Here is a 24,584-nt window from a genome sequence, read left to right as displayed (position 1 = left end):
TTAATAAATAAAAACGCCGCCGCTATTGTATATAGGGGAAACACTGACTTTACATAAAAAATATATGATTATCTTATGAGTGCAGATGCTTTTCTGCTTGCTCCTGCCTCTGCTTACTTTTTATGCTGATTTTCCTATTCTTATTCTCTGAAAACTTCGAGCAGCGGCTCCTGGACATTAACTTATCACTAGGACAGTTCATCTTCGTAAATAGACGGAGGGTTTCAGCCATATTTCAACATTTTTACGACGACCTCAGTCTTACAGTAGCGTGGCCTAGCAACAGCTAAAGCCTGGTAGGCTACTGCATGCTATTTAGCTTAAGCTAGTTGGTAGCAAAATGCCTCCGTTCTCTACAGATGACTTCCAGAAACTTATACAGAAGATAGCTGTGTTGGAAATGAAAATGCAACGGTTGGAAGTTAACGTGGAAGTGAATGGACTATGTCATGGGAATGACACCACTTTACCAGTGTTGCAAAAATAATGGAGAAGGGTATGCTAACTCACAGCTAGTTAGCAGCTACAAGGATTCCAAGGAACAGGAGGGCTGTGTACCGGGTAATAAATCTACAAGTGGTAGTCCTCCCTGGAACTCTCTGGGTGCAAAGCCTAAGAGTAAATCATTTCCATGGGATTTGGGAGGACGGATAACAGGCAGAGCCCAGCGCTCTCAAATCTGTGATGCGACCGGCTGGCCTGCATTGTTATCACCCAGGAAGAGCGCCTCTTCAACCCCTATTCATACTAGGAAACAGCAGTGGACAGCTGCTAAAGGGAGAATTACAAACAATCCTCCTAAACCACCAAGTGTGCCAATCCAGAACAGATACGCTCCGCTGACCGAGAACCGGAGATCTGATGACCTGGATAACCTGTCCTCTTCACACAGCAGGGTAAGGACCAATAGCTACTCCAAAAGTAAAAGGCTAGAGGGAAAGCTAACGACTGGGCCTGAAACTCTGATTGTGGGTGACTCTGCTGTAAGAGATGTAAAAGGTCTGTGTAATAAGAACAACACCAAAGTACTCTGTTTTCCCAAGGATGTGGTCTCTGACTTGGCTGAGAAGATCCTGCATATTGGGGCTGAACATCCGACTGTGAAGAATGTGGTACTGCACATTGGAACAAATGATGTTGTGAAACAACAGTCAGAAGTGCTGAAAGAAGACTTTAAATGTTTGTTGGAAACTGCCAGCTCTCTAAATGCAGATGTGTTCATCAGTGGCCCTCTACCGCCAGTCAGAAGAGGAGTGGAGAGATTCAGCAGATTGTTTGCACTGAATACCTGGCTTTCAACGGCCTGTACTGACCATTCTGTTCATTTTATTGACAATTTTAACTTTTTCTGGGACCGCAGACATCTTTTCAAGGCAAATGGAGTTTGCCTGAACAAGTCAGGAGTGAAATTGTTTATCTCTAACATATTCAACTGCCTGCGTCATCAATCTGTTCCCTCTGCCAAGGACAAGCGGCAAGAGGAATCAAAACAGGAGAAAGACACAACACATCACGCAGAAAACCCTGAAGAATGATCACTGCACCCGCCTGAGGAATGTTCTGATTATGGGAGACACATGGAGGAGTCTCCACTGCCCGTCAACCCCCCCCTGTCAACGCCTTTGAGGATACTCCGTTCACCCTTTCATCCTCGCCCACCCTCCTGGGGATCGTTGAACACATGAAGGAGATACAGAGGGTTGGCACCGATTCCTTCCTGGAGTTCAAAGACCAAACTAAGGCGATACGCAGGGCTGGCACCATGTCCTTTACCCCCGCTCCTCAACGACGCCCACCAAAATCACCGCGGAGACGCGCACCATCTCCCCCGTCTTCATCACCGTGCCTACGTCAACCACCTCCCCCCCCAGGCAGCATGTCCTCTACCCCCGCACCATCTCCCACGTCTCCATCACCGTGCCTGCGTCGGCCGCCTCCCCTCCCTTCGAGAGGGCATCTGCAGTCTCACTGGTTTATAAAGCACTGAATGGTTTAGGCCCAAAATACATTTCTGACCTGCTAAATTATGAACCATCCAGATCTCTCAGGTCTTCAGGGACTGGTCAGCTTTCTGTCCCCAGAGTCAGAACTAAACATGGTAAAGCAGCGTTCAGTTATTATGCTCCAAATATCTGGAACAAACTCCCAGAAACCTGCAGGTCCACTGCAACTCTGACTACTTTTAAATCCAGGCTGAAGACTTTTCTTTTTGTCGCTGCTTTTAATTGAACTATTCATATCTTAGACTGCACTGAAACTTTTATCCATGTATTTTTTCTTTTAATGTTTATTTTATTAGCTTTTCTTTTTAATGACTGATTTTAGATGCCTTTTTCTTAATGTCTTTCATTTTTTGTAAAGCACTTTGAATTGCCTTGTGTTGAAAAATGCTATATAAATAAACTTGCCTTGCCTTGCCTTATGAAATTCAACATGTTGTAAACCGTGTCAGTTAATGACCTCTTACTAAAAAAACGTGTTGTCTGTAAGGTTTTTAGAAGCTCCACCTGAAAAGTGTCGAGATGTCTTGTCTATATTTTTATTGAAATTATAGTTTTGAGGCTAAAAAAAGAACCAGTTTTTTTCTAAAAAGAATAGCAAGACTTCCAACTTGAGGACTTTTGGTATTAAGCATTAAAGACAAATCTGGGTTGCTGAGTAGACTTTAATTGACGATAAGGGTTACATCATCTACCACTGCATAATTAATAACAACATTCTTCAACATCGTTTTGTACACACTGTGACATGGTGCATTGTCTGTGTACACTAATGTCTGGTATGGAAATGAAAGGCACCAGAAGTCCCACTCACTGTTCTCCACTCAATCTTGATGGTGAGCAAAGCTTGGAGAAGTTTTTGCATATTGTTATTTTGTTTTACAATGTTATCAATCTTACTGCCACTTGGATCTGCATGCATGCAAACTTAACAACACTCTGCAGGGTACAATATAAATAAATGAGCTGGAGGGTTTGTGTGTGCAGGGGAAACACTCTTCGGTCTTTGCTTGAGTTTCTGGTATTGTTGGGAGCACTATGTGCATAAACAAACCTCCTGCTGCTGCAATCTGCCCCATAGACACACTATATGGGACTAGAGAAATGGAAGTGGGTGTTTCTCCAGAGCTGAGCATTAGTCACATCCTCATTTAAGATGCAAGGCAGCAGCAGGGGCTCCTCTGGGTGCAGCAGACCGCTGAGTGGGGGGACGGCCCCCTCTGCTGGGCTCTGCAGGGACCAGCACGATGCAACATCTTCACGTCAGGAGATGAACTTTGCTGCAGCTCCTTCAGTGCCCTTCTCAATGTGAAGGAATGCAGCATGTGTGAAGACAAGCGTACTGCTCTTTCTTTACAGTTCAGATCTAATTCAGTTTAAACATGCAGTGAAATGATTCAAGAAGAAACTGAGTGTTTGACTGTAACATTTAGATTCATGATTCAAGGCTTTATTGTCATTTGCACATTAGCTACAGTGTAGTTATGGCAATGAATAACGTAGGTCACAGGCTCCTCCAATAGTGCAACATGAATATATTTAGGACAGAACAAATAAAACATATCAAATAGTGAAAGAGAATGGTTTGAGATGTGCAAGTAAATACAAATATAATAGACTAACTACCATTAAGTACGTTTGGGATTTACATTTTCGATACTCTAGAAGCCAAAATGATTATTTAGCTATCGCTTATTATTTGTAATCGGTTATCGCTGCCGGCAATTGTCACCTAGGTGTGGTTTATTGTATTTAATGCATGTATGTCAGGATTTGTGGAATTTCAGAGGGTGAGCGTTTCAGGCATTTTCTGTTGACCATATGGCCCTGCTTGATTATAGTTTGTTTTATTTTGTTCATTAAACATTGTTAAACTTTAACTTTAGAACTGACTTTTGTTAAGGAACGAGTAAAGGGGTCAGCCTCTGAGCGACTTAAATTATTGGGATTTTTTCCCTTCTTTTACTTCGCAACACTTTTCTGAGATAAAGTTATCAGCTGTTTTGCATATTTTACAGATACTTTTTCATAGACAACATTCAATTTTCCTTTCATTTCAAACCTTTATTTATCCAGGTGTATCCCATTGAGATCATTGATCTCTTTTTCAAGGGAGACCTGCTCAAGTAGGTTCCACATGAAACATAAAAACATAAACAGAACAACAAAAAGGACATCATACAGTAACTTTACAGGGATTTACAATTTACATAACTATCCACATGAACAGGTACCAACAACTTCCGATTGAGTAGCATCCAACCGAGCTTTAAAAACATTTAGTGGCACCAGATTGCTCAGTTTCCATTTCAATTGCAGACGATTCCAAGACAGTGGAGCTGCGCATCTAAAAGCCATCTTCCCTAAGACAGTCCTAGCGGTTGGCACATTTAATAAAAACACAGAATGCGATCTCAGGCAGTAGGCAATGAAACTGATACATTGTTCGGTGAAACAAAAAGTCCCTCTTATCTAGTCTTATTAATCTTGAATTGAGTCTGCAGGAAAATAAAATAAAATACAGTTTTGAAATACAGTGACAATGCAATATCATCTCTTTAAAATGCCTTTGTCTGAATGTATTTCATTTTTGTAAAGCACCTTGAATTGCCTTGTGTTGAAAGGTGCTTTATAAATAAACTTGCCTTGCCTTTAAAATGTAGTTTTTTCTTCATGTCTTTGTCCCCTAAAATGTCTGACCTTGACTATACTGACTCGTATCTGTGCAAAGTTACTAGGGAGGTGTTTCTTTCCTTCCTCTGCTAAAGGGGGCCAGCTGGAGTTAGTCATAACTTTAGAAATATAATGCAACTGGCTGCAAATACATACCATTACTTCTCCGTACAAAAAGCTTCCTTCCAATGCAGCTTTTTGACTTGCAAGTCAACTAGAAAGAAAACAAATAAGTGCCTTTGTGATGAGTAAACCCCAGGAGACTTGTGTAAATATCTCATGAATGAAATTAATCATACAGTCATAAACCTACTATATATTCAATAACATCTACAAATTGAATTAATTCTCTCGCACAGTTCCTGTTGCAGGCAGAGCTCCTGCGAGGGAAATCTGGAGAGGGAAGTTGTGCGTGACGGTTTTACCGGCAGCAGAGAGTTCAACCTCCTCCTCCGGGAAAATAATAGTTTGTTATCTCGTACTTAAGATGACTTTTGAGACGAGACCTTTGCTGGGAATATGACAAGAATTAAGTAATGTGTGTCTGGACCCCCACTCTCAATCTGGAGAGTGGCTCTTTGTTTACGCTCCTGTCTCCTGCCCCTGGAGAACAACACTAAAAGAGAAGGAGGAAGAGTGAGAGAAAGACTCAGTAAATATGTTCTCAAACGCCCTAATTGAAATTGGATTTTAACTGCTCGCTGGACCGTGGTGGCGGGAATCAGGTGCCGGGGAGGTCGCCCTTTTATATTGCAAATGTAATTTTCTGTTTTTTTACCCATTGCCCAGAAGGCTCTCCAATATAGCTACCAGATATGTTTTTTCATGAGCCATTTTCTTCAGGTTCAGCCTCTCATTATGCCAATACCCATTGCGATTGGTTTTTTGGATTGAACTACAGAGTGGTTCTGTTATTTACTGAGCTGGAGCGTAAGTCTTTGTGGGAAATCGTATTCTCTTCATGCCCAGATAGCTTGATGGAGGTGAAATGTTGATTGCACAATATGTATGGGGAAATTAACAGCTAATGTGATTCATATTTTTATTCATCACTCAAATGAATAGGGTACTTTTTTGTTTATCTTTCTGTAATTTCCAGATCTATTGCCTATTTGGTGCACGTTAAGGAGGGGAATTCTGCTTTGTGTTTGCCTGTAGATAACAAACACATCAGTAACTTTCTTATACTGAACATGTTTCTGCCAGTGGTGAAGGAAGTATTCAGATAATTTACCTAAGTACATGTCCTTAAACCGAGTACAAGTCTCCCAGTACAAGTCTGACATTGAATAATTATAATAACAATGTGAAAACTACAGAACATCTTGCAATAGGATCACACCAGACAGTGCTCCCTTCACTATTTCCCCCTACACCAGGGTGATGATATGTCAATGTTGGTAATGCGTTTCAGCTTTCCCCAATAAATCAGTTTATTCACTAAGGCTAAAAATAAGAGGCAAAATCAATATTTACCTGAAGGTTTTCTGTCTGACATCCACATTTTTCACACTGACTCACTGCATGAAAAATCTGTGGAAGATTGTTGCCCTCCCGTGTCCCAATGATCCCACGCGGTCTGTCAGTAAACTGAGATCAATACCTCCTCAGAGTATTTAAGAACCTTTAAAAAAATATCCCACTCAAAGCTTTCGGTGGTTTTGGTGTTGATGGTCACAAAAAAGGTCATTGCAGTCGCTTATGGAGTCATATTCCTCAAGCAGAAATGTTTTAACATTGACCAAAGGCTCTTATGTTGAAACTTTATTGCCGCTCTGCTGATGTTAATGGTCCCCTTTTCTGCCGGCGCTCCCAAACTCCCACACTGTACTCCTTCCTCAACGCCAGGCCTATCGGCTCAACAGGCCGACTGGTGATTGCTCTGATGGATGGCTGAACCCTAGAGGAGTCGTGAGTCTCGCACTGAAACGAGTGAAGGTTCAGCACCTCGCTACACCCACCACGAGCCGTCCAATCACCTCCACACTTTGACACATCATTTCCCCTGTGATTTGTGGCCGGAGTGAAGGAGACAAGGAAATGTTCTGCCGCCATGAGAACAGATGGATGTTGAAGCTCTGCAGACTGAGACGAGGGTTGTTTCCTTTTTCTTTTCTTCCCTCTCCCGTCCTTAAGAAGCCTCTTGCGTTATAAGGGGTTGGTTTCATGCTCCATAATGGACTCCTGATGACTAGCTATTACAGCACATTTTCAGAAAATTACCTGCCATTTCTATCTTACTTTTGGGGTGACATAAAACTGATTAACTGTCCTTTCAGGAAAGTGGCGTATTATCTTGTGAAAGTCCTTTTTGTGCCGTTTTATGCAGGATCACATTTTCAACCACTCTGATTGCGATCAAAGATTGGCGGTAATACTATGAAATGATTGCATGATGTAACATACGTGCAATTCGTAAATGAGAGTCTCGTTGGGCAGCAAATGGTCACCGTCTCTTTCATCCCCCCCCCCCCCCCTCCTCAAGTTCACATGTTTTATCTTGTCTCTGAGAAGCGAAGCCCCCTTTGGGATGTTTGATGTTGCAGATCAGAACGAGAGGCGGTGATGGCACGTTGGCTGTGGGGCTTCATCATTACACCGAGCCACATTCAATCTTCTCACCATCAGATAACTTCAAAGAATTTGCGAAGCACCACCTTCCCAAAATATCTGGAGATTCCCACCGGTGTTGTGTGTTAGATTAGCAGCACGTTATTGAAGTTTCCTGGGGAAAAGAAAATAATTTAAAAAAGTCTCCAACTCTGCCTGAAATCTATCCATCACCACAGGCTCCGAGATTTCATAGCACACCACACGTTTTTTCATCTCTGTCTGATTCTTTTTCACTTCTGTGCATTGATCCCTCCAGCTCTGCCGTGCCAATAGCTTCTCCTCTGTGAGACCTTTCCTCGCCCTCCATCTCTTATCCATTATTCATCACTCCCGCTCCGTCTGTCGAGCCACAATCCCTCTCACCTCCATTATTTTGCTATATTGCAATATATATGAAACAATGACGCTGACGCAATTGTTGCATTCTTGGTAGAGATGCTACAGTGGGGCAAAAAAAAAAAAAGTATTTAGTCAGCCACCAATTGTGCAAGTTCTCCCACTTAAAAAGATGAGAGAGGCCTGTAATTTTAATCCTAGGTATACCTAAACTATGAGAGACAGAATGAGAAAAAAAAAATCCAGAAAATCACATTGTCTGATTTTTAAAGAATTTATTTGCAAATGATGGTGGAAAATAAGTATTTGGTCAATAACAAAAGTTAATCTCAATACTTTGTTATATACTCTTTGTTGGCAATGACAGAGGTCAAATGTTTTCTGTAAGTCTTCACAAGGTTTTCACACACTGTTGCTGGTATTTTGGCCCATTCCTCCATGCAGATCTCCTCTAGAGCAGTGATGTTTTGGGGCTGTCGCTGGGCAACACGGACTTTCAACTCCCTCCAAAGATTTTCTATGGGGTTGAGATCTGGAGACTGGCTAGGCCACTCCAGGACCTTGAAATGCTTCTTATGAAGCCACTCCTTCGTAGCCCGGGCGGTGTGTTTGGGATCATTGTCATGCTGAAAGACCCAGCCACGTTTCATCTTCAATGCCCTTGCTGATGGAAGGAGGTTGTCACTCAAAATATCACGATACATGGCCCCATTCATTCTTTCCTTTACACGGAGCAGTCGTCCTGGTCCCTTTGCAGAAAAACAGCTCCAAAGCATGATGTTTCCACCCCCATGTTTCACAGTAGGTGTTCTTTGGATGCAACTCAGCATTCTTTCTCCTCCAAACACGTCTAGTTGAGTTTTTACCAAAAAGTTCTATTTTGGTTTCATCTGACCATATGACATTCTCCCAATCCTCTTCTGGATCATCTAAATCAGTGCTTCTCAAACTTTTTTCAGTAATGTACCCCCTTTGAAACATTTTCTCAGCCAAGTACCCCCTGACCGATCCAGAACATTTTTGATCGAAAAAGCCTACATAAATAATTACAATATAGTGATGTTCCCTCAGTGTGTGATGTATTAACTCCTTCGTGGTATGCATTACAACAAACTAAGGATATTTTCACTTTATGCATGAAAAAAAATAACATAACACTTTTATAAAAACAGATTTTTCCAAGGAGTTTTTCAAGTAATATGTTATTGTGAAAAACTATCAAATACAATACACACATTTGACATGTTTATATGAGGACCCCCTTGGTGGTTCTAGGAATGTTTTATATACAATTATGTTTTCTATTTAACTTATTTTACTAAGATTATTTTTTTAATTAACTTATTATTTATTTATTTTTTAAATCTCGCGTACCCCCTGCAGTACCCCAACGTACCCCCAGGGGTCCGCGTACCCCCATTTGAGAATCACTGATCTAAATGATCTCTAGCAAACTTCAGACGGGCCTGGACATGTACTGGCTTAAGCAGGGGGACACGTCTGGCACTGCAGGATTTGAGTCCCTGGCGGCATAGTGTGTTACTGATGGTAGCCTTTGTTACTTTGGTCCCAGCTCTCTGCAGGTCATTGACTAGGTCCTCCCGTGTGGTTCTGGGATTTTTGCTCACCGTTCTTGTGATCATTTTGACCCCACGGGGTGAGATCTTGCGTGGAGCCCCAGATCGAGGGAGATTATCAGTGGTCTTGTATGTCTTCCATTTTCTAATAATTGCTCCCACAGTTGATTTCTTCACACCAAGCTGCTTACCTATTGCAGATTCAGTCTTCCCAGCCTGGTGCAGGTCTACAATTTTGTTTCTGGTGTCCTTTGACAGCTCTTTGGTCTTGGCCATAGTGGAGTTTGGAGTGTGACTGTTTGAGGTTGTGGACAGGTGTCTTTTATACTGATAACGAGTTCAAACAGGTGCCATTAATACAGTTAACGAGTGGAGGACAGAGGAGGCTCTTAAAGAAGAAGTTACAGGTCTGTGAGAGCCAGAAATCTTGTTTGTTTGTAGGTGACCAAATACTTATTTTACAGAGGAATTGACCAATTAATTCATTAAAAATCAGACAATGTGATTTCCTGGATTCTTTCCCCCCATTTTGTCTCTCATAGTTGAAGTGTACCTAGGATGAAAATTACAGGCCTCTCATCTTTTTAAGTGGGAGAACTTGCACAATTGGTGGCTGACTAAATACTGTTTTGCCCCCACTGTATAACAGAAAAGTAGATAACAACATATGCGCCTTTGACTCTTGAGTCTTCAGTCATGCTAGTGGCTCTCTGAGGCTGTACTTTGAGTTAAATGCTAACATCAGCATAGTAACAAGCTGATATTTCCTATAAGAAAATAAAAGCTTTGACCTGACAATGGCGTTGAATGAAAAGTCACCAAAGTCGTAAAATTAAATTGTCTCTGAAATATGAATGTGTGTATAATTTGAGCAAATTCATCAAGTAGATGATCAGATCATTCACTGCATAAGTAAAAACCTTGATAGGTCAATGGGTCCCCAAAGTCAGTTACATTTATCCTCTTGGGACCCTGACTATCTTTGACACATTTCATGGCAATCAATCTTTTGGATGTCAAGATTTTTCACTCTGACAACCTGCTGGTGGAAATGGAAAGTCAAAAAATCTCAAGAGTCAGTGGGATTTATCCCTTGTGGAATATGAATAACTTTGCAAAATGTAGGATTGGTTAAGATCTTTCCATCCTAACTTAAAGGTGGGTAATTTTGGAGAAACCAGCTCGAGTGCGCTAGAATTTGAAAATACACAGCCGGAAAAAATCTGCCACTTTCTTACAGAGCCCCTCCTCCAACACACATGAACGCGCACATGACCAATGAGGGCACGAGATAAGTTTGTGCCCAGATGGAAGGCTGACAGGCAGGTAGGCCATCCAGTTACTTTAGCCGGGCCGGCTCAGATGATTGGTCGTGCTTTTTACAGTACTACGGCTTCCACAGATGAATTTTGTTATGGATTTTTTGTCAAAGCACTCAAGATATTCATTGCTATCGGGATGTTAAGAGCATTCCATGGAATATAACAAAAAGTGTATCTCGAGCCGGTTTCTCAAACTTACCTACCCCACCTTTAAGTGGTGGACCTGGCAAAAAGAGTTGTTAATAATTGTAAAGATAGGGAACGTGTGTGTCAATAAGCTGGTATAAACCTCTGCCAACGAGACAAATAAGTGAAGGATATTTTCATACTCAATACAACTTAAGTTAAGAGGTTACTGTGAGTCATCGTTGTTAAATTGATAAAAAAGAAAAATGACAATGAAACACTTTTTAGCTCAGTGGTGCTAAAAGTTAAAGCTGTGACTGGATTTTTTTCAGCAGGTTTTCTGCACGTATAGAGTATAACGCTGTGTGTGTGAAGAATGCAAATCTATCTCACAAGTTTTACATATACAATTTGTGTATATGCAGCCAAAATGTTCCTCAGTCATCACCTCTTTTCTTGCCTGGGTGCTACAGTATATTGTGTATTTGTTGCCTTTGAACAATATTATTTTTGTTTTTATACAGTATATTCATTTTTGTTCTACACTTTAGTTGCCTTTTCAAAGTATTTCTGTTGTTGTTACCCGTTAGCCTTTACTGCTGGCAGATTGTAACTATGAAGACATTTGATTTAACGATCAGTTTTATTTAATGATTGCTGCACGTCTCTGTCTTGTTAAAGTGCTCTATCTCTCTCTCTCTTCACAGAAGAAGTCGTTGATCGCCACCAGTCTGATCGTGGTGGTGTCGCTCTTCGTGGTGGTGGTGAACTACTCGGAGAAGCCGTACTTCCTGCTGAAGCCGGTGTTGGATCAGACGTTCAGCAGCCACTGGATGTTCTCCAAGCAGCCGTACAAGGCCTTCAAACCTCACCTGGGCTACGTTAGCATCCCCAAACAGGAAGTGAGTGACACACAGACTAAAAACACAAACACTAACCAGCATGCACAATCAGAAATGGCAACCTCACTCAACCTCAAAAGGTTGAACATCTCTACTAGACTTGATATGAGTTGATATTTAGTCCAATCAATTAGGTAAGCAAACTTGTGCAGCACATGTGTTTTAAAAAAAAGCAGGACATAAAAAAAGGAACTCACCTTGTGATAAACCCGCAAGAGAAAAAGCATTTGAGCTCCATACTATTTCAGAAATAATCCTTGACGTGGTTTAAACAGGATGGCGTTTTATCACAGCAGAATGTAACTTTATCTCCGGTAGAATTCTGATCAGGCATTAGCTCCGCCTCCTCTTCTTTCTTTTTTTTCAAGCTAAGGACCCAAGATCCGCGTTTCTCTAACAGGGCTTCAAAAGAGGGGTTTGAGCAGTATGAGGCATGGCTACAATGGGTGATCTGTTTGGTATTTTGAAAAAAAACTTCACAGACATGTTTTGTATAGGTATGGCCCTACAATATGTTTCAAATATAGCATGATAGGTCCACTTTAAAGTGTAATCTCTTCCTCCCTCTGCCTGTCCTCCCGCTGGATGTCAGTCCACTTTAAAGAATTGAAAGTTGTCGTTACCCATATTACAGCTGAAAATGACAGACGATAACATTAAAAAAGCTAATTAAAAATGACGGAAAAAGGAAAACGTTGGTACACGTCAGTTATCAAGGGGAAACAACAAGAAACTTCCATTTGTAACATATAAAGTGACTAAACACAGTTAACAGTTAATAACTTCACAATGGTAATCTGAAGCTTTAGTTTTAATGTTGTTTGAACATAATTTAATTGACCAGTCAACAAGTGGATAACATCAATGACAGCATAAGCATCTAATATTTTACAATGAGTCTTTTGACATTTGTCCTATGATAGTATTTCTGTCATAACGTCTCTCACAGGTTATTTTATTCTGCATTTATATTCTAAAACCCTCAGTTGACGTTAACCCGCCATCAGGCAGCTTCACCTCGATAATGAAGGTGTATTCATAAGCGCTCATTCAGACAGCAAAGCGCCTCCTTGAGGATTTCTTCATTCATTAACTCAGGTTCTCTGTGATTGTTCTGGAAACGCCTGTTTGAGGTCTCTCGTGTGCACTATTTCTTTGTAATTCCAAACAGCCATGTCCGTGATCCTATTCTTCTGCCTTCAAACACCTCTCTGCTGTAAATTCCCTGCACAATTTATGGAAATTGAAATATCAAAGCATTTTAATTCCCACCATATCAAAATGTAAAAAAACAAGCGGTTTGTTTGTTGTTTGAGGGAAGCAGCCCCGAAACCCTGAGACTGTGCTTATACTGGTGCACATTGGGTAGTCCCGCAGGAAAATCGTTTATTTTTCTCGCAGAAATGCGTGCAACGTTTCAGTCTGACGGGGAATGAGGAGAGTGCTTTCAGTTTGGGCTGCAACACATCTAGATTTGGAGTTTCGATGGGCGCGTTGGTCCTTAAAGAGGATGCCTTGTATTCAGCACGCTGATATTGGCAGATAAATGCAGAGCGCCACCCTCTGCCTCAGGAGGTTTTCATCCACACAACGCAGGCCCAGAGGCAATCACGTATTTCACCAATCTCTACGTCTGCACCTCCTTCTGCCTCCAGACTGCTGCTTAAATCACTGCTCCCTCCCCATGGAGAGATGTATGCAAATCATAGGAAAGACTGGCAGCGATTACCGAATTACGACTCGTTTCGGCTCAAATTCCCCCAGCAGTGAGTTCTTCACAGCCAATCAGAAAGGGCAGTGATTGACCTGGACGTGTGTGTCAAAAATGTTCTGCACATTGCCAAAATCTCTGACAAAGGATGGACAGAATAGTGGAGGTCTGGTCAAGGTGATGCTCGTGTGCTGGTTGTCGTAAGCGATTATGTCCGGAGTGAAAGCCGCTGTGTGAGCTGTCAGCCTCTGTTAAGCACACAGCAACACCTTTAGAAGCAGCAATATTTCTCCCAGACAGTAAGGCAATCTTACATGACCCACAGTGAGGTGTCATTCCAGGTGTTATAAACCTCTTGCAAGCATGTATAATGCATAACCTGGTTAACTTGGGGAATGGCCGGCCTTATTTTCTTCATTTGATTGAGTCTGCCTCCAGGTGTGATAAATCGCCCCCGCTCTGCCTTTCAGGAGAAATAAAAAACATTTGTCTTGTGGCACTTTATATTCAGGACCCTGGTTCATCTAGGTTGGAGGCAGAAACTCATTATTTTCATTTTAGACGTATGTTTTTTCTATTACACACTGACCTTTTGAAATGTACTATTGTGCAATATGAAGGAAAATATGCTTCTATCCTTTGATTATTATTATTAGAAACTCTTAGGTTCTAGGCAAGCTGAGACTTAGCTATATTTCCACCTCATCATGCAAACATGCTGATGTTTGTCACTTAATGTTTAACACTGTTGACAATCTTGTTCTGCATGTTAGTGTCCTGCATGTCTTAATTAACACTAAACACAAAATTCATTTTAGGATGATGAAAATGTCGTGTCGACGTGTTAGATGTTATTTTTACCAAAGTGGGTGCATTTTTGTGAAATGGCATAGACTGTAGTCGGTCTTTTTTAGGTAAAATAAATACTCATATCTTCAAATGGTACATCTGGTAAAGGGAAAGCATTGCACTTTATCCAGTCTTTTACGACGCCTCAAATGCTTTATACAAGTCATGATTCTCCCGTTCACACAGGCAGCCGTGCAAGCTGCCACCTGTTCAAGGATCACACACACACACACACACACACACACACACACACACACACACACACACACACACACACACACACACACACACACACACACACACACACACACACACACACACACACACACACACACACACACACACACACACACACACACACACACACACACACACACACACACACACACACACACACACACACACACACACACACACACACACACACACACACACACACACACACACACACACACACACACACACACACACACTCTCCGCTGGCCATGACATCGGTTAAGTATCTTGCCCAAGGATACATCGACATGTTGCACTGCAGGGACTGGGATCGAAACCCACCACCTTTTCTGCTTGACAGACGACCGCATTAACTTATTCACATTAACTTCAATAAGTAATGTGAATGATTTCCGCATTTAAAATCTTCAAACTACTTTGTCTTTTGAGACATATATAAATATTTCATCTGTGGAAGCCGTGGCGCTGTAAAAAGCAAGTCCAATCATCTGAGCCGGCCCGGCTAAAATAATTGGATAGCCTACCTGCCTGTCAGCCTTCCATCTCGTGCACAAACCTATCTCGTGCCCTCATTGGTCGTGTGTGTGTTCGTGTGTGTTGGAGGAGGGGCTCTGTAAGGAAGTCTGAAGGAAGGGGCAGATTTTTTTCAGTTGTGTACTTTCAAATTCTAGCGCACTCGAGCTGGTTTCTCCATTCTTACCTACCCTACCTTTAAGTGCAGTACTGCATGTGAATGTAATTATTTACGTCCCACCGCTGCCCTGTAGTATAATGTTTGTGCCCCAAGAGGAGCTTTTGTACTGGGACTCGGCCCCATTAATGTAATCATTATTGCTATTAATTAATTAATTGTGTTTAGAGCATTTTAATCAACGTCAAGCTTAACTTCACACCCCGGTGCTATAATTAAATGATGACTGAGTTCACAGCATTAGGCCTTCTTATTTATTTTTAAATAACCTAGTTTATCTTCGACACAGTCAATCATTTAAATCTGAGGCTTTCAGTAGATGTTGTACTTATCCGAGCGTGGCAAAGTTATTGGGATTATAAAAGTGCCCCCTGTTTACGATTACTGCATGGCGCACTGAAACAGCTCCATCGTAAACATGAAACTGAAACATGAATCACAGCTGAGCGGACGAAGAGGCCATAATATTTTATTGATGTACAGGAAGTAATGGTCAGAGATTTGTTGGCTCGAACCCAGTCATATATACAAAATCAAAATAGGGTTTCTAGTCGTTAGATTACTTTTTTACACTCTTCATTAATAAAGTGATTCATGTTCATCGGAAACTAATAACGTTTTATATTTGTGAACTACTCAGAAGCCGTTTTTCTATTTCTAAATGAAGCTTAATTAACGCAGGAGTAATCTCACTTGGTTCTGTTTTATTAATTAACATCCTCACCCCTCACTGCATCTCTACTGCAGCAGTTGTGTGTAAAATGCCTTGCTCAGGGGCTCCTTAGCGGCAGGTTTTCACCATGTGTCTGCCATGCAGTTAGCCAGCCTGCGTTCCCCTCAGAGTTCAGCCAATCTGTGTGTGCGGAGAGGCGTGATGGAGTTATGAGCCGGCTGAGGGGGATGATGGACAAGCCGCTGACAGCTCAAGGCTGCACTGATGTGTGTCTCAACCACCCTGCAAACGGAGAGATCGTTTCTTAACCCTTGACTGAATCCATACATGAGAGGAAAAGCAATGGCAGGTAGCTCTGGTGGAGAATCCTAAGCAGGTGATCTGCTCTATTCACCACTATGTGTTGATAAGTGTAGCGGGGGTCTCTGTCCTCTTGATTATATCCATGCACACTTTGAACCAGCCCTGATAAATCTCTTTTTTTGTGGTTAATGACAACCATGACTTGTGATTATGCTGCTGGACTAACTGCTGACAGTAACAATCCAACAAAAACAGCTCCTATAATGATTTAAAGATGATTTAATTGCTTATAATAATAATAACTACTGTATGTAACTATGTGGGCGACTGTGGCTCAGAGGGAGTGCGGTTGTCTTTCAATCAGAAGTGTGTGGGTTTGATCCCAGCCCGCGCAGTCAGCATGTTGATGTGTCCTTGGGAAAGACACTTAACCCTGAGTTTCTCCCGATGGCATGAATGTGTATGAATGTTAGATGCCTGGCCTAGAGCAAGTGACCCTGCTCTGTATGAATGTGTGTGAATGGGTGAATGACTCGTAGTATGTAAAGCGCTTTGAGGGGTCGTAAAGTTTTGATAAAGCGCTGTATAAGTACAGTCCATTTACCATTTACTGTTAACATCACTTTGTAACACTTAATAATAATAGATTTAATTTGTTAGCGCTTTTACAGGTGCTCAAAGATGCTTTACAGATATAGTGAAGGGAAAAGAAAAGGAAGGAACAACAAATACATATATAGTTAAAGTCAAATAATACAAAAACAATCACACATTAAAAGCCAGATTGAAGAGGTGAGTTTTTGTGAGTTTTTTGAAGGTGGTGAGTAGTGTTAATTTCGTTGGATCGTCGAAATATGTTCGTCAACGACCTTTTTTTCCATGACGAAAACGAGACGATGACGAGACGGCACCGACGGCAGTAAACAATAACTGTAACGAAATCATCATGCAATATCGTTGACATAGTGACGAGACGAAAATGTAGTTTACTAAATAAAAACTATGCCAAAATCTCTCTTTACTTTTGTTGACGAAAAATGAGGAGACGAAATATTATCAAAGATAACGTTACATCTCTGATAGTCAGTTTTTCTCCCAGCAGTTCCATTTCCGGTGCTGCGGCAGGGCAGCAGCTGTGTGTCCGTGCTGCGCGCGGCGGTACATTTGAATTACACCGGGCAGCTGCAAAATATGAATTGTCAGGAAGACTCGGGTCTAACTCATGGTCTAACTAACCTTATTTAACAGAAAATAAAATGGCAACAACAGGGCTTGGGAGCAGTGGTCGCACTCACGTTAACCGAATTACCCCCCCCCCCGTCAGCGCGAGTGAGTGATAAATTGTGCACTCGACGGGTAATAATGGATTATGAAGGAAATGTTACGATCCTGTCCGTCAAAATTACTGACAACGAAAAAGTCTAAAGCTACCACTGCTTGGGAGAAAGAAACGATGTGATATTTGGGCCCATTTTCGCTACAATGAGGCGGAGAAAAAAAGCGAATGCATTGTTTTATCAGAAGGGAAGCAATGTGGCCATAACACAGCTGGTAACAACACCACAAACCTGACCAGATACTCTCTGCAAAGCTTCTTAATCATTCAACCTGTGTTTTTCATCAAATAAAGACAAGATATAATCTTATTGTGAAATACGTTTGACTAAAATGACAAATTATTGGTTTTGGCTAGACTAGTTTGACTGAAATGTTCTATATAATCTGATGACTAAAAAAGACTCAACAGTTTTCATTGACAAAAAGTAGACTAAAATAATTAGTTTTCTTTGACTAAAATAAGACTAAAATGCTCAGACTTTTAGTCGACTAAAACTTGACTAAATAAAAACAGGATGAAGGTGACTAAATATGACTAAAACTAAAAAGAAAATTTAACACAGGACTAAGACTAAAACTAAATGAAAAAATAGCTGACGAAATTAACACTAGTGGTGAGGTCAGTGCAGTCTCTGATGGGTTGGGGGAGTGAGTTCGGAGAAGGCTCTGTCCCCCCAGGTCCGGTGATTGGTGCGGGTGGGGATGGATAGGAGGTTGGCTTCTGATGAGCGGAGGCAGCGGGAAGGGGCGTGGTGGTGCAGCAGGTCTGTGAGGTAGGGGGGGGCCTGATTGTTGAGGGCTTTGTGAGTAATGAGGAGGACTTTGAAGTTAATTCTTTGACGGACGGGGAGCCAGTGGAGGTTCTGGAGGACGGGAGTGATGTGGTCTCGGGAGCGGGTGTGGGTGAGGAGGCGGGCAGCACTTGCGCTTCTATTGGCTAGTGCTCCAACACATTGCACTTGTTAGGCTAAAGGGCGTGACATCTTTAAGTGGTTGACCAATCGCAACAGAGCCGGCCAGCTAACCAATGAGAGCAGACTGGGCTCTGGTTTCAGACAGAGGGTGAAAAGAGGTGCTGCAGCACAGGCAGTATGAGAAAAAGAGCTTTTTAAACATTAAAGCATGGAGACATGTCACAGTAGAGACACTACATACTGATATACACCTGAAAATGAGCATAATTTTTATCACGATTGCTCATACATTGTTCTGTTACAGATGTACTGTACACACAGATAGATTAATAACAAGTATATCATTATAATTACAAGACACATGAGTATTTACAGTTTATAATTTATTACTCACACGCAGACTCCCCATGCGGGAGTCACTAGTTTCCCGGGTGATGGGCTTTCATGGCTGCATTGTTACCTTGGAAACTGTAACCTATTATTACATTCAAAAGAAAAATAATAGCCTCAAATTAAGTCACATGATTACCTTCTGTATGAAAATGTTTACCAATTAAACGTGATTATTAATTTAATGTTTTAGAGGCATAATATAAATTAATACATTGTATTGTGAGATTCTTTTTGCTCCTAAAACTTTCTTGTTTGTTGATTAAAAGTAGAACGTGCAAGAGAGAACTTTGGCCAGACTACAGCAAAAATGCAATTTATATTCAAACCAGTGGAATTACAGTTACCCTCCATTAAGCAAATGATCAAACAGAGCTCCGTCACGACACAATGCTTTTTCTTTTTAACTTTCTCTTGCATTCATTCACTTTAAGTATGTTTAATCTCATCAAAACAAACCTAGCATATTAGCTTCAATCAGTTAAATCTCCCAGTTTGGATTCAGAGAGCTCTTTCCCTCTCTTGGCAAAGCTTAGCTAAGAGCTATTATTGAAGATTCATTACAAATCCCCCCGCTCCAGTAAAGTATAATAAGATATAAAAGGTATACAGTAAGATAAATGACACGAGTCCCCTGCTTCTTCGCTCTGCTTTGCCGCAGTAACACTGTTGTAACCTCTGAGGTCCCACATTCAATTAACTTAATCAATGTTAGTTCTGGGCATGGTGACATTAATCTTAGGACGTAAAATAAAATTATATAGGCCTGTAAAACCCTGATGAATGATTTAAATAAATAATTACCAAATGTATTTTAGTATCCTCTCATCACACAGGCCCCTTGCCAAAACGTCACTTTAATGTTTTTATTGCATATGGCAAGAGCAGTTACGTATTTAAGACGAGAAGTAAACTCTGAGGTTATCATTTTGTATTACCAAAATAAACTTTAAATTAAATACAGAAGCCGTACTTTATCCAATCGTTACACCAGGCGAGTTCCTAATGGGGTTCCTATCTTTGTAGAAATGGCATAATAGGAGCACATTTATTAAGAATGTTATCACTTTTTTTCCATTTCCTTTAAAGCAGAAATAAAGATTTTCTTTGTCCTTGACGCAAAATGATAATAACATTTTGCAGGAGACAAATGACTTCATTACTAATAGCAGAAGTTACCTCAACTTTTCTTTTGCAAGTTGGAGTGTTTATATCAAAGCAAAATAACTTTTTCTCGAGCCATTTAAGAAAATGATAAAGCACTGCAGTTCTGTGATTTTCTGATTCTGTGATTTCTTTTCTTTGTGGTCTCTTTTCTTATTATCTTTTTTGTGTGGCTGATCCACAGCCCTGCTTATGTTGCCTTGGTTGTCTATAAAAGTTATATATTGCTTATTCTCTCTTTAACCGCAGCAGTAGCCTCGATTCAAAGCAGATAAAGCGGCAACAGACAGGTCCTCCATGTTTCATTATTAAGTCTGTGTAAAGCCTATAATTAGATTAATTTTAAACAGACAGTTCAACAGAAGGATACCCAAAAAATGTAATTGTATCATTTAAATATTGAATTGTTCTCTCTTAGTAAGATCCCATTTTCAATAAAATGGTGGTCTTACCTTGACTTGAAGATGAAGTCCATTTGCCTATCCTTCTGGACAAAAATCTCTTACTTTTTTGTAAAAGTCCTCCTTATCTTCTTGTAGTTTCAAAAGTCTATCATAAATCTAATCGATAGATTTATGATTCGAAAATTATAAAGTAGTGTAGACATGTGGATATTATCCGGCTGAACAAAACGTACATTTATCTAACAGGTTTGTTTCCCACAGATCTTATTTTGAGCTATTTTCTAAAATCCTATGGAGAAATCTCATTGCTTTTTTGTCGAGGGAAGCCATGCGCAGCTTACTTCCGGGTTTTAGGATGCGTCACTGCAGCTCTCTCGTCTCCTCTTCACACACCACACTTTTCGCGGCACACGTACTTACAGCCAATCAGCTCTGAATGATGTGAGATGACGTATGGTGGGGATGGCAGCTCTATGCCCCTATGGTCATTATTTTTTTGCCACACACATTAAATAGGACAATACTCCGAGCATGCGCAGTGTAGTTTTTACAGTCACCATTGACTTAGACAGTGAGAGGGAGGGGCATGATCGGGTTTTGTCCCACATGGCTCTAAACAGCTCAATAGGCACACACTGTAGACACTAATTAGAAGAACACAGACTAAAACAGCAATGTACCGACGAATCAGATGATTAAACATGATCTTAAAATATATTTTATATATATTTTTTTTTTTTGCATTTTGTTGTAATCATTATTTTTAATACTTTCTGCTGACACTAGGTGGGGCTGAGCTTCAACGCGACAGAACCGTTTGGACGATATGTTAATGTGAGACTCGCACTAAAGATAAATGTGGCTCAACAAAGGCTTGAGACTAGATCGTTTTATGATTGACTTTGACCTGAGACTCGACTTGGCTTGAAACTTAATTTGTGACCTGACTTTCAACTTGCATTCACTTAATTGTTTCTTAACCTGGATTTATCTTCTCCTAAGATTCGACTCAAACTTGTCCTAAGATCTGACTTATAACATGTCCTAAATCTTCTCCTAAAACTTCTCCTTTTACTTGACTTTGTCTTCAGACTTGACTTAAACTTTCCCTAAGACTTGACTCCTTCTAACCTGTGGAATAGACTTTGCCTTGCCTCCATTAACTTGAGAGTAAATCAGACATGACTCGAGTCTTGACTTGATGCTGATGGATCGTTGTAACGGTCTTTTTGTCCCCCTGCAGCCTCTGAAGCTGCAATGTGAGCTCTGCAGCATCGTGTCCAGCTCCGGCCAGATGTTGGGCCAGGCTGCCGGGGCGCAGATCGATCGCTCTCCGTGCATCTGGCGGATGAACAACGCGCCCACGCGGGGTTTCGAAGTTGACGTCGGCCAGCGCACCACACTGAGAGTAGTCTCGCACACCAGCGTCCCCCTGCTGCTGCAGAAGCCTCAGTACTTCTTCGGACAGGCCAACGACACCGTCTATGTGGTGTGGGGGCCGCTGAGAAACATGAGGAAGGACGGGAAGGGCATCGTGTACAACATGCTGCGACAGGCGGCCGAGAACTACCCGCATGCACGCATCTACGTCACCACAGAGGAGAGGATGAACTACTGCGACATGGTCTTCAAGAAGGAGACGGGAAAAGATCGGTGAGTCACATCTCGTTAATATCTTTGATCCTGTTTTTTGGCTTTGCAACAGTCCTCTCTCAGACAAATGTACCACTTAGTGCTTTGACATTCACCGTCCAGTTCTTTGCTATAATATCATCTTTATCGATGCTGATGGTGTGCTCTGTGCTTTGCGTTTCTCAAATCCTCCCTTTCATGAGGCCTCTTCAAAGTGAATTACCGTACTTTCCCTCTGAAGAGGCTTAACGCGGCACCAGAGGCCGTTTTCCAACTCAAGGCTTTTACGATGAGCCTCAGAAGCATGGACAGCCTATGGTATATACCTCAGCCAAATGCCGGTGTGGGGAAACGTCCTGTTGTTAATGAGGTGGCAGGATTCTGGCAGTCTTTCTAAACACCCTGAGTGTAGCCGGCCTCACAACTTCTCTGACAGCATTTTGGCACATTTTGAATTTGCAAAACACTGTAAAATTATCCAAGCTACAGCTCTGTGACCTGGGAAGTTGAAAAAGTGTTTGTTGGCAACAACATGTGTTAAAATTGCACTCTGTAATTTAAAGACTAACCCACGCAGCAACTCCTTTCTCCTGCAAGTCCCCAAAGAGAACTGCAGGTTAATGACTATGAGATTCAGGCTCCAGCCTCGCTATTGTTCAGGACCAACCTCATTTCTCAGACTCGCCTCTGCTCATTTCCACAGAGCTCTACACCCCTGCCTCTCCCTCATGTCATCAAGACCTCTCTTAACTTCTTAAGAGGATTAACATGTTCCGTAATAGGCGTAGAATCCAGTCCATTCCAGCTCCATTGTCTCGCTCTTATTCAGGATGGCAGGGTTAACACTGAATTTCATGTCGAGTGTCCATGTTCAGCCTGGCTCAGCTGTTCTCGGGTCCACGAAGCACAGATAGAAACGTGGGATTAGGGAGCAGAGCTCGGGGAGAAGAATCTCATTACTGGACATAATGCTCCTGGGTGAGATGCAGGGCTTCAATCATTACTGATTGGTTACAGAGAGAGAAACTCGAGGTGTGAACAATGAAACACATCTAATGAAAACGTGACAAGCTCTGCTGCTTCCCTGCCTGTATGTTGTGTTTATATTCGTCTGAAACTTGGCTCCACATATTCCTGTATTTAAAATTAATTGGTGTCCATGGTTACTGCTTTTATATTAGCATGAAAGACAACAATAACATCGTCTACTCTAATGTACTGCATCCAGTGGGAGTGAAGGGAGTAGCCGCTTTTATGTTGAGCTTATTGGATATGGCATTATTCCAGAAATAAACTACGACTCTTTAAGATCCTCATAGAGATGCAAATGAGTTGTTTGAAGTCCATATATAATGCTCTCAAAATGTCTAAAAACTAAACCGGGTCAATCTATTTTTTCTCCTCATCCATACAAAGTTCATTTGATTGTTTAAGTTGATAAGAAATTGACTTTGTTAATAGTTTTTTTTAACTCAGACTTGTTTTTTCTTAGACTTGATTTAAAGTGGTCCTAAAACTTGTCTTAACACTGACCTACACTTGTCCTTAGACCTGACTTAAACTTGTCTTAACACTTGATTTAAACTTGTCCTAAGACAACTTGTGTTAAGTTAGAGAAGCGATATGATCATTCTGAAGTCAATTAAATCATTTTCTATTTATATTGGGAGTAAAGCCATTGGTTTATTCGGCATGCGGTCGTGTAATAAGCGGGATAATGTGCAGCGAGGCGGTCATTATTTTGTGTGTGTGTGTGTGTGTGTTCACTGGCTTACTGTCACTTCTCGCTTCCCGGTGGGGGAGGATAATCACCAGCTTGGAAATGGAGCAGTGATCGAACACATCTCTAATTATCCAGATTGCCGCGAGCAGCCGAGGAGACGCGCCGCCTCATCTTGAACTTGCTGATCAGCAGAAACCAGCTCCGGCTGACTGACTCTCCAGTCAACCGAGTGACCATCTCTCAGCCTGTAATTTGAAACCAGATACAACAAATATATATCAGGCATTTCTGGACAGAGCTGAGGATATTAAACGCAAGGACGCTCGGAGGTAGAGAAGTTATGATGATCTGAAATGCTGGAGTTCCAAGACGAAACTAGCAAACAACCACTTGCCACATTGCACACTATTTCTAAGCAGATTTTGAGTATGTTGTGTTTTTTTAAAACTATTTTTTATAGTATACACTCACTGTACTGTACTGTATGCAAATCCAAATAATTGTACTTAATATTTAAACAAGAAATGAAAGAATACATGCACCATCAAATAAACTGCATTTTTTTTATTGTATGTATATCGTATAAAAAAGTGTTTTTCTTAAAGATTATTGCTTTCTATCTCACTGGTAAGAAAATAGTAGAAAAAAAAACCCGCGATTTCTTTCCCCATCCTTTTTTTGTAGGCGCTACATTTTGGATTAAAAAGAACATTTTAAGAATGTAGAATAGAAAACTGCTTAAAAAATGATAATGTCTAGTGAGTTCTTTAAGGGATATAGCAGAAGTAGATACATCTGGAGGAGGTGTTTACTGAAGTATTACACGTCCAATTGTTGAAAACCCAATAGATCAAACCTAATTTCATACACACGATTCTGTGTTTGCTGGAAATAACCTTGTTTTCTCAAACAAAGAGACAGCTGAGTCATCAAGATATCCCTCTTTCTCTCTGAGCCCCATCATCATGTTGACGTCCAGGGACATTTCTCGCTCCTCGTCCTTCTC

General features: G+C 41.2%; 1 protein-coding gene across 3 annotated transcripts in view; it reads left to right on the top strand.

Moving 5' to 3' along the window:
• Positions 1 to 24,584, top strand: part of st6galnac3 (ST6 (alpha-N-acetyl-neuraminyl-2,3-beta-galactosyl-1,3)-N-acetylgalactosaminide alpha-2,6-sialyltransferase 3) — a 115,024-nt gene that overhangs the window by 34,689 nt on the left and 55,751 nt on the right. For 2 of the 3 annotated variants that reach the window (XM_034207743.1, XM_034207742.1), the window contains exons 2-3: positions 11,355 to 11,549; positions 21,467 to 21,876. In XM_034207743.1, the coding sequence (XP_034063634.1) occupies positions 11,481 to 11,549; positions 21,467 to 21,876 (479 nt within the window). In that variant the 5' untranslated portion in view covers positions 11,355 to 11,480. Of the gene's footprint in view, positions 1 to 11,354; positions 11,550 to 21,466; positions 21,877 to 23,713; positions 24,114 to 24,584 lie in introns of those variants that run through there. The other variant, XM_034207744.1, reaches the window with a different exon arrangement.

The sequence above is a fragment of the Gymnodraco acuticeps genome, unplaced genomic scaffold (genome assembly GCF_902827175.1).
Source record: "Gymnodraco acuticeps unplaced genomic scaffold, fGymAcu1.1, whole genome shotgun sequence".
In the NCBI taxonomy this organism is placed as follows: Eukaryota; Metazoa; Chordata; class Actinopteri; order Perciformes; family Bathydraconidae; genus Gymnodraco; species Gymnodraco acuticeps.
This window is presented reverse-complemented; position numbering and strand designations above follow the sequence as displayed.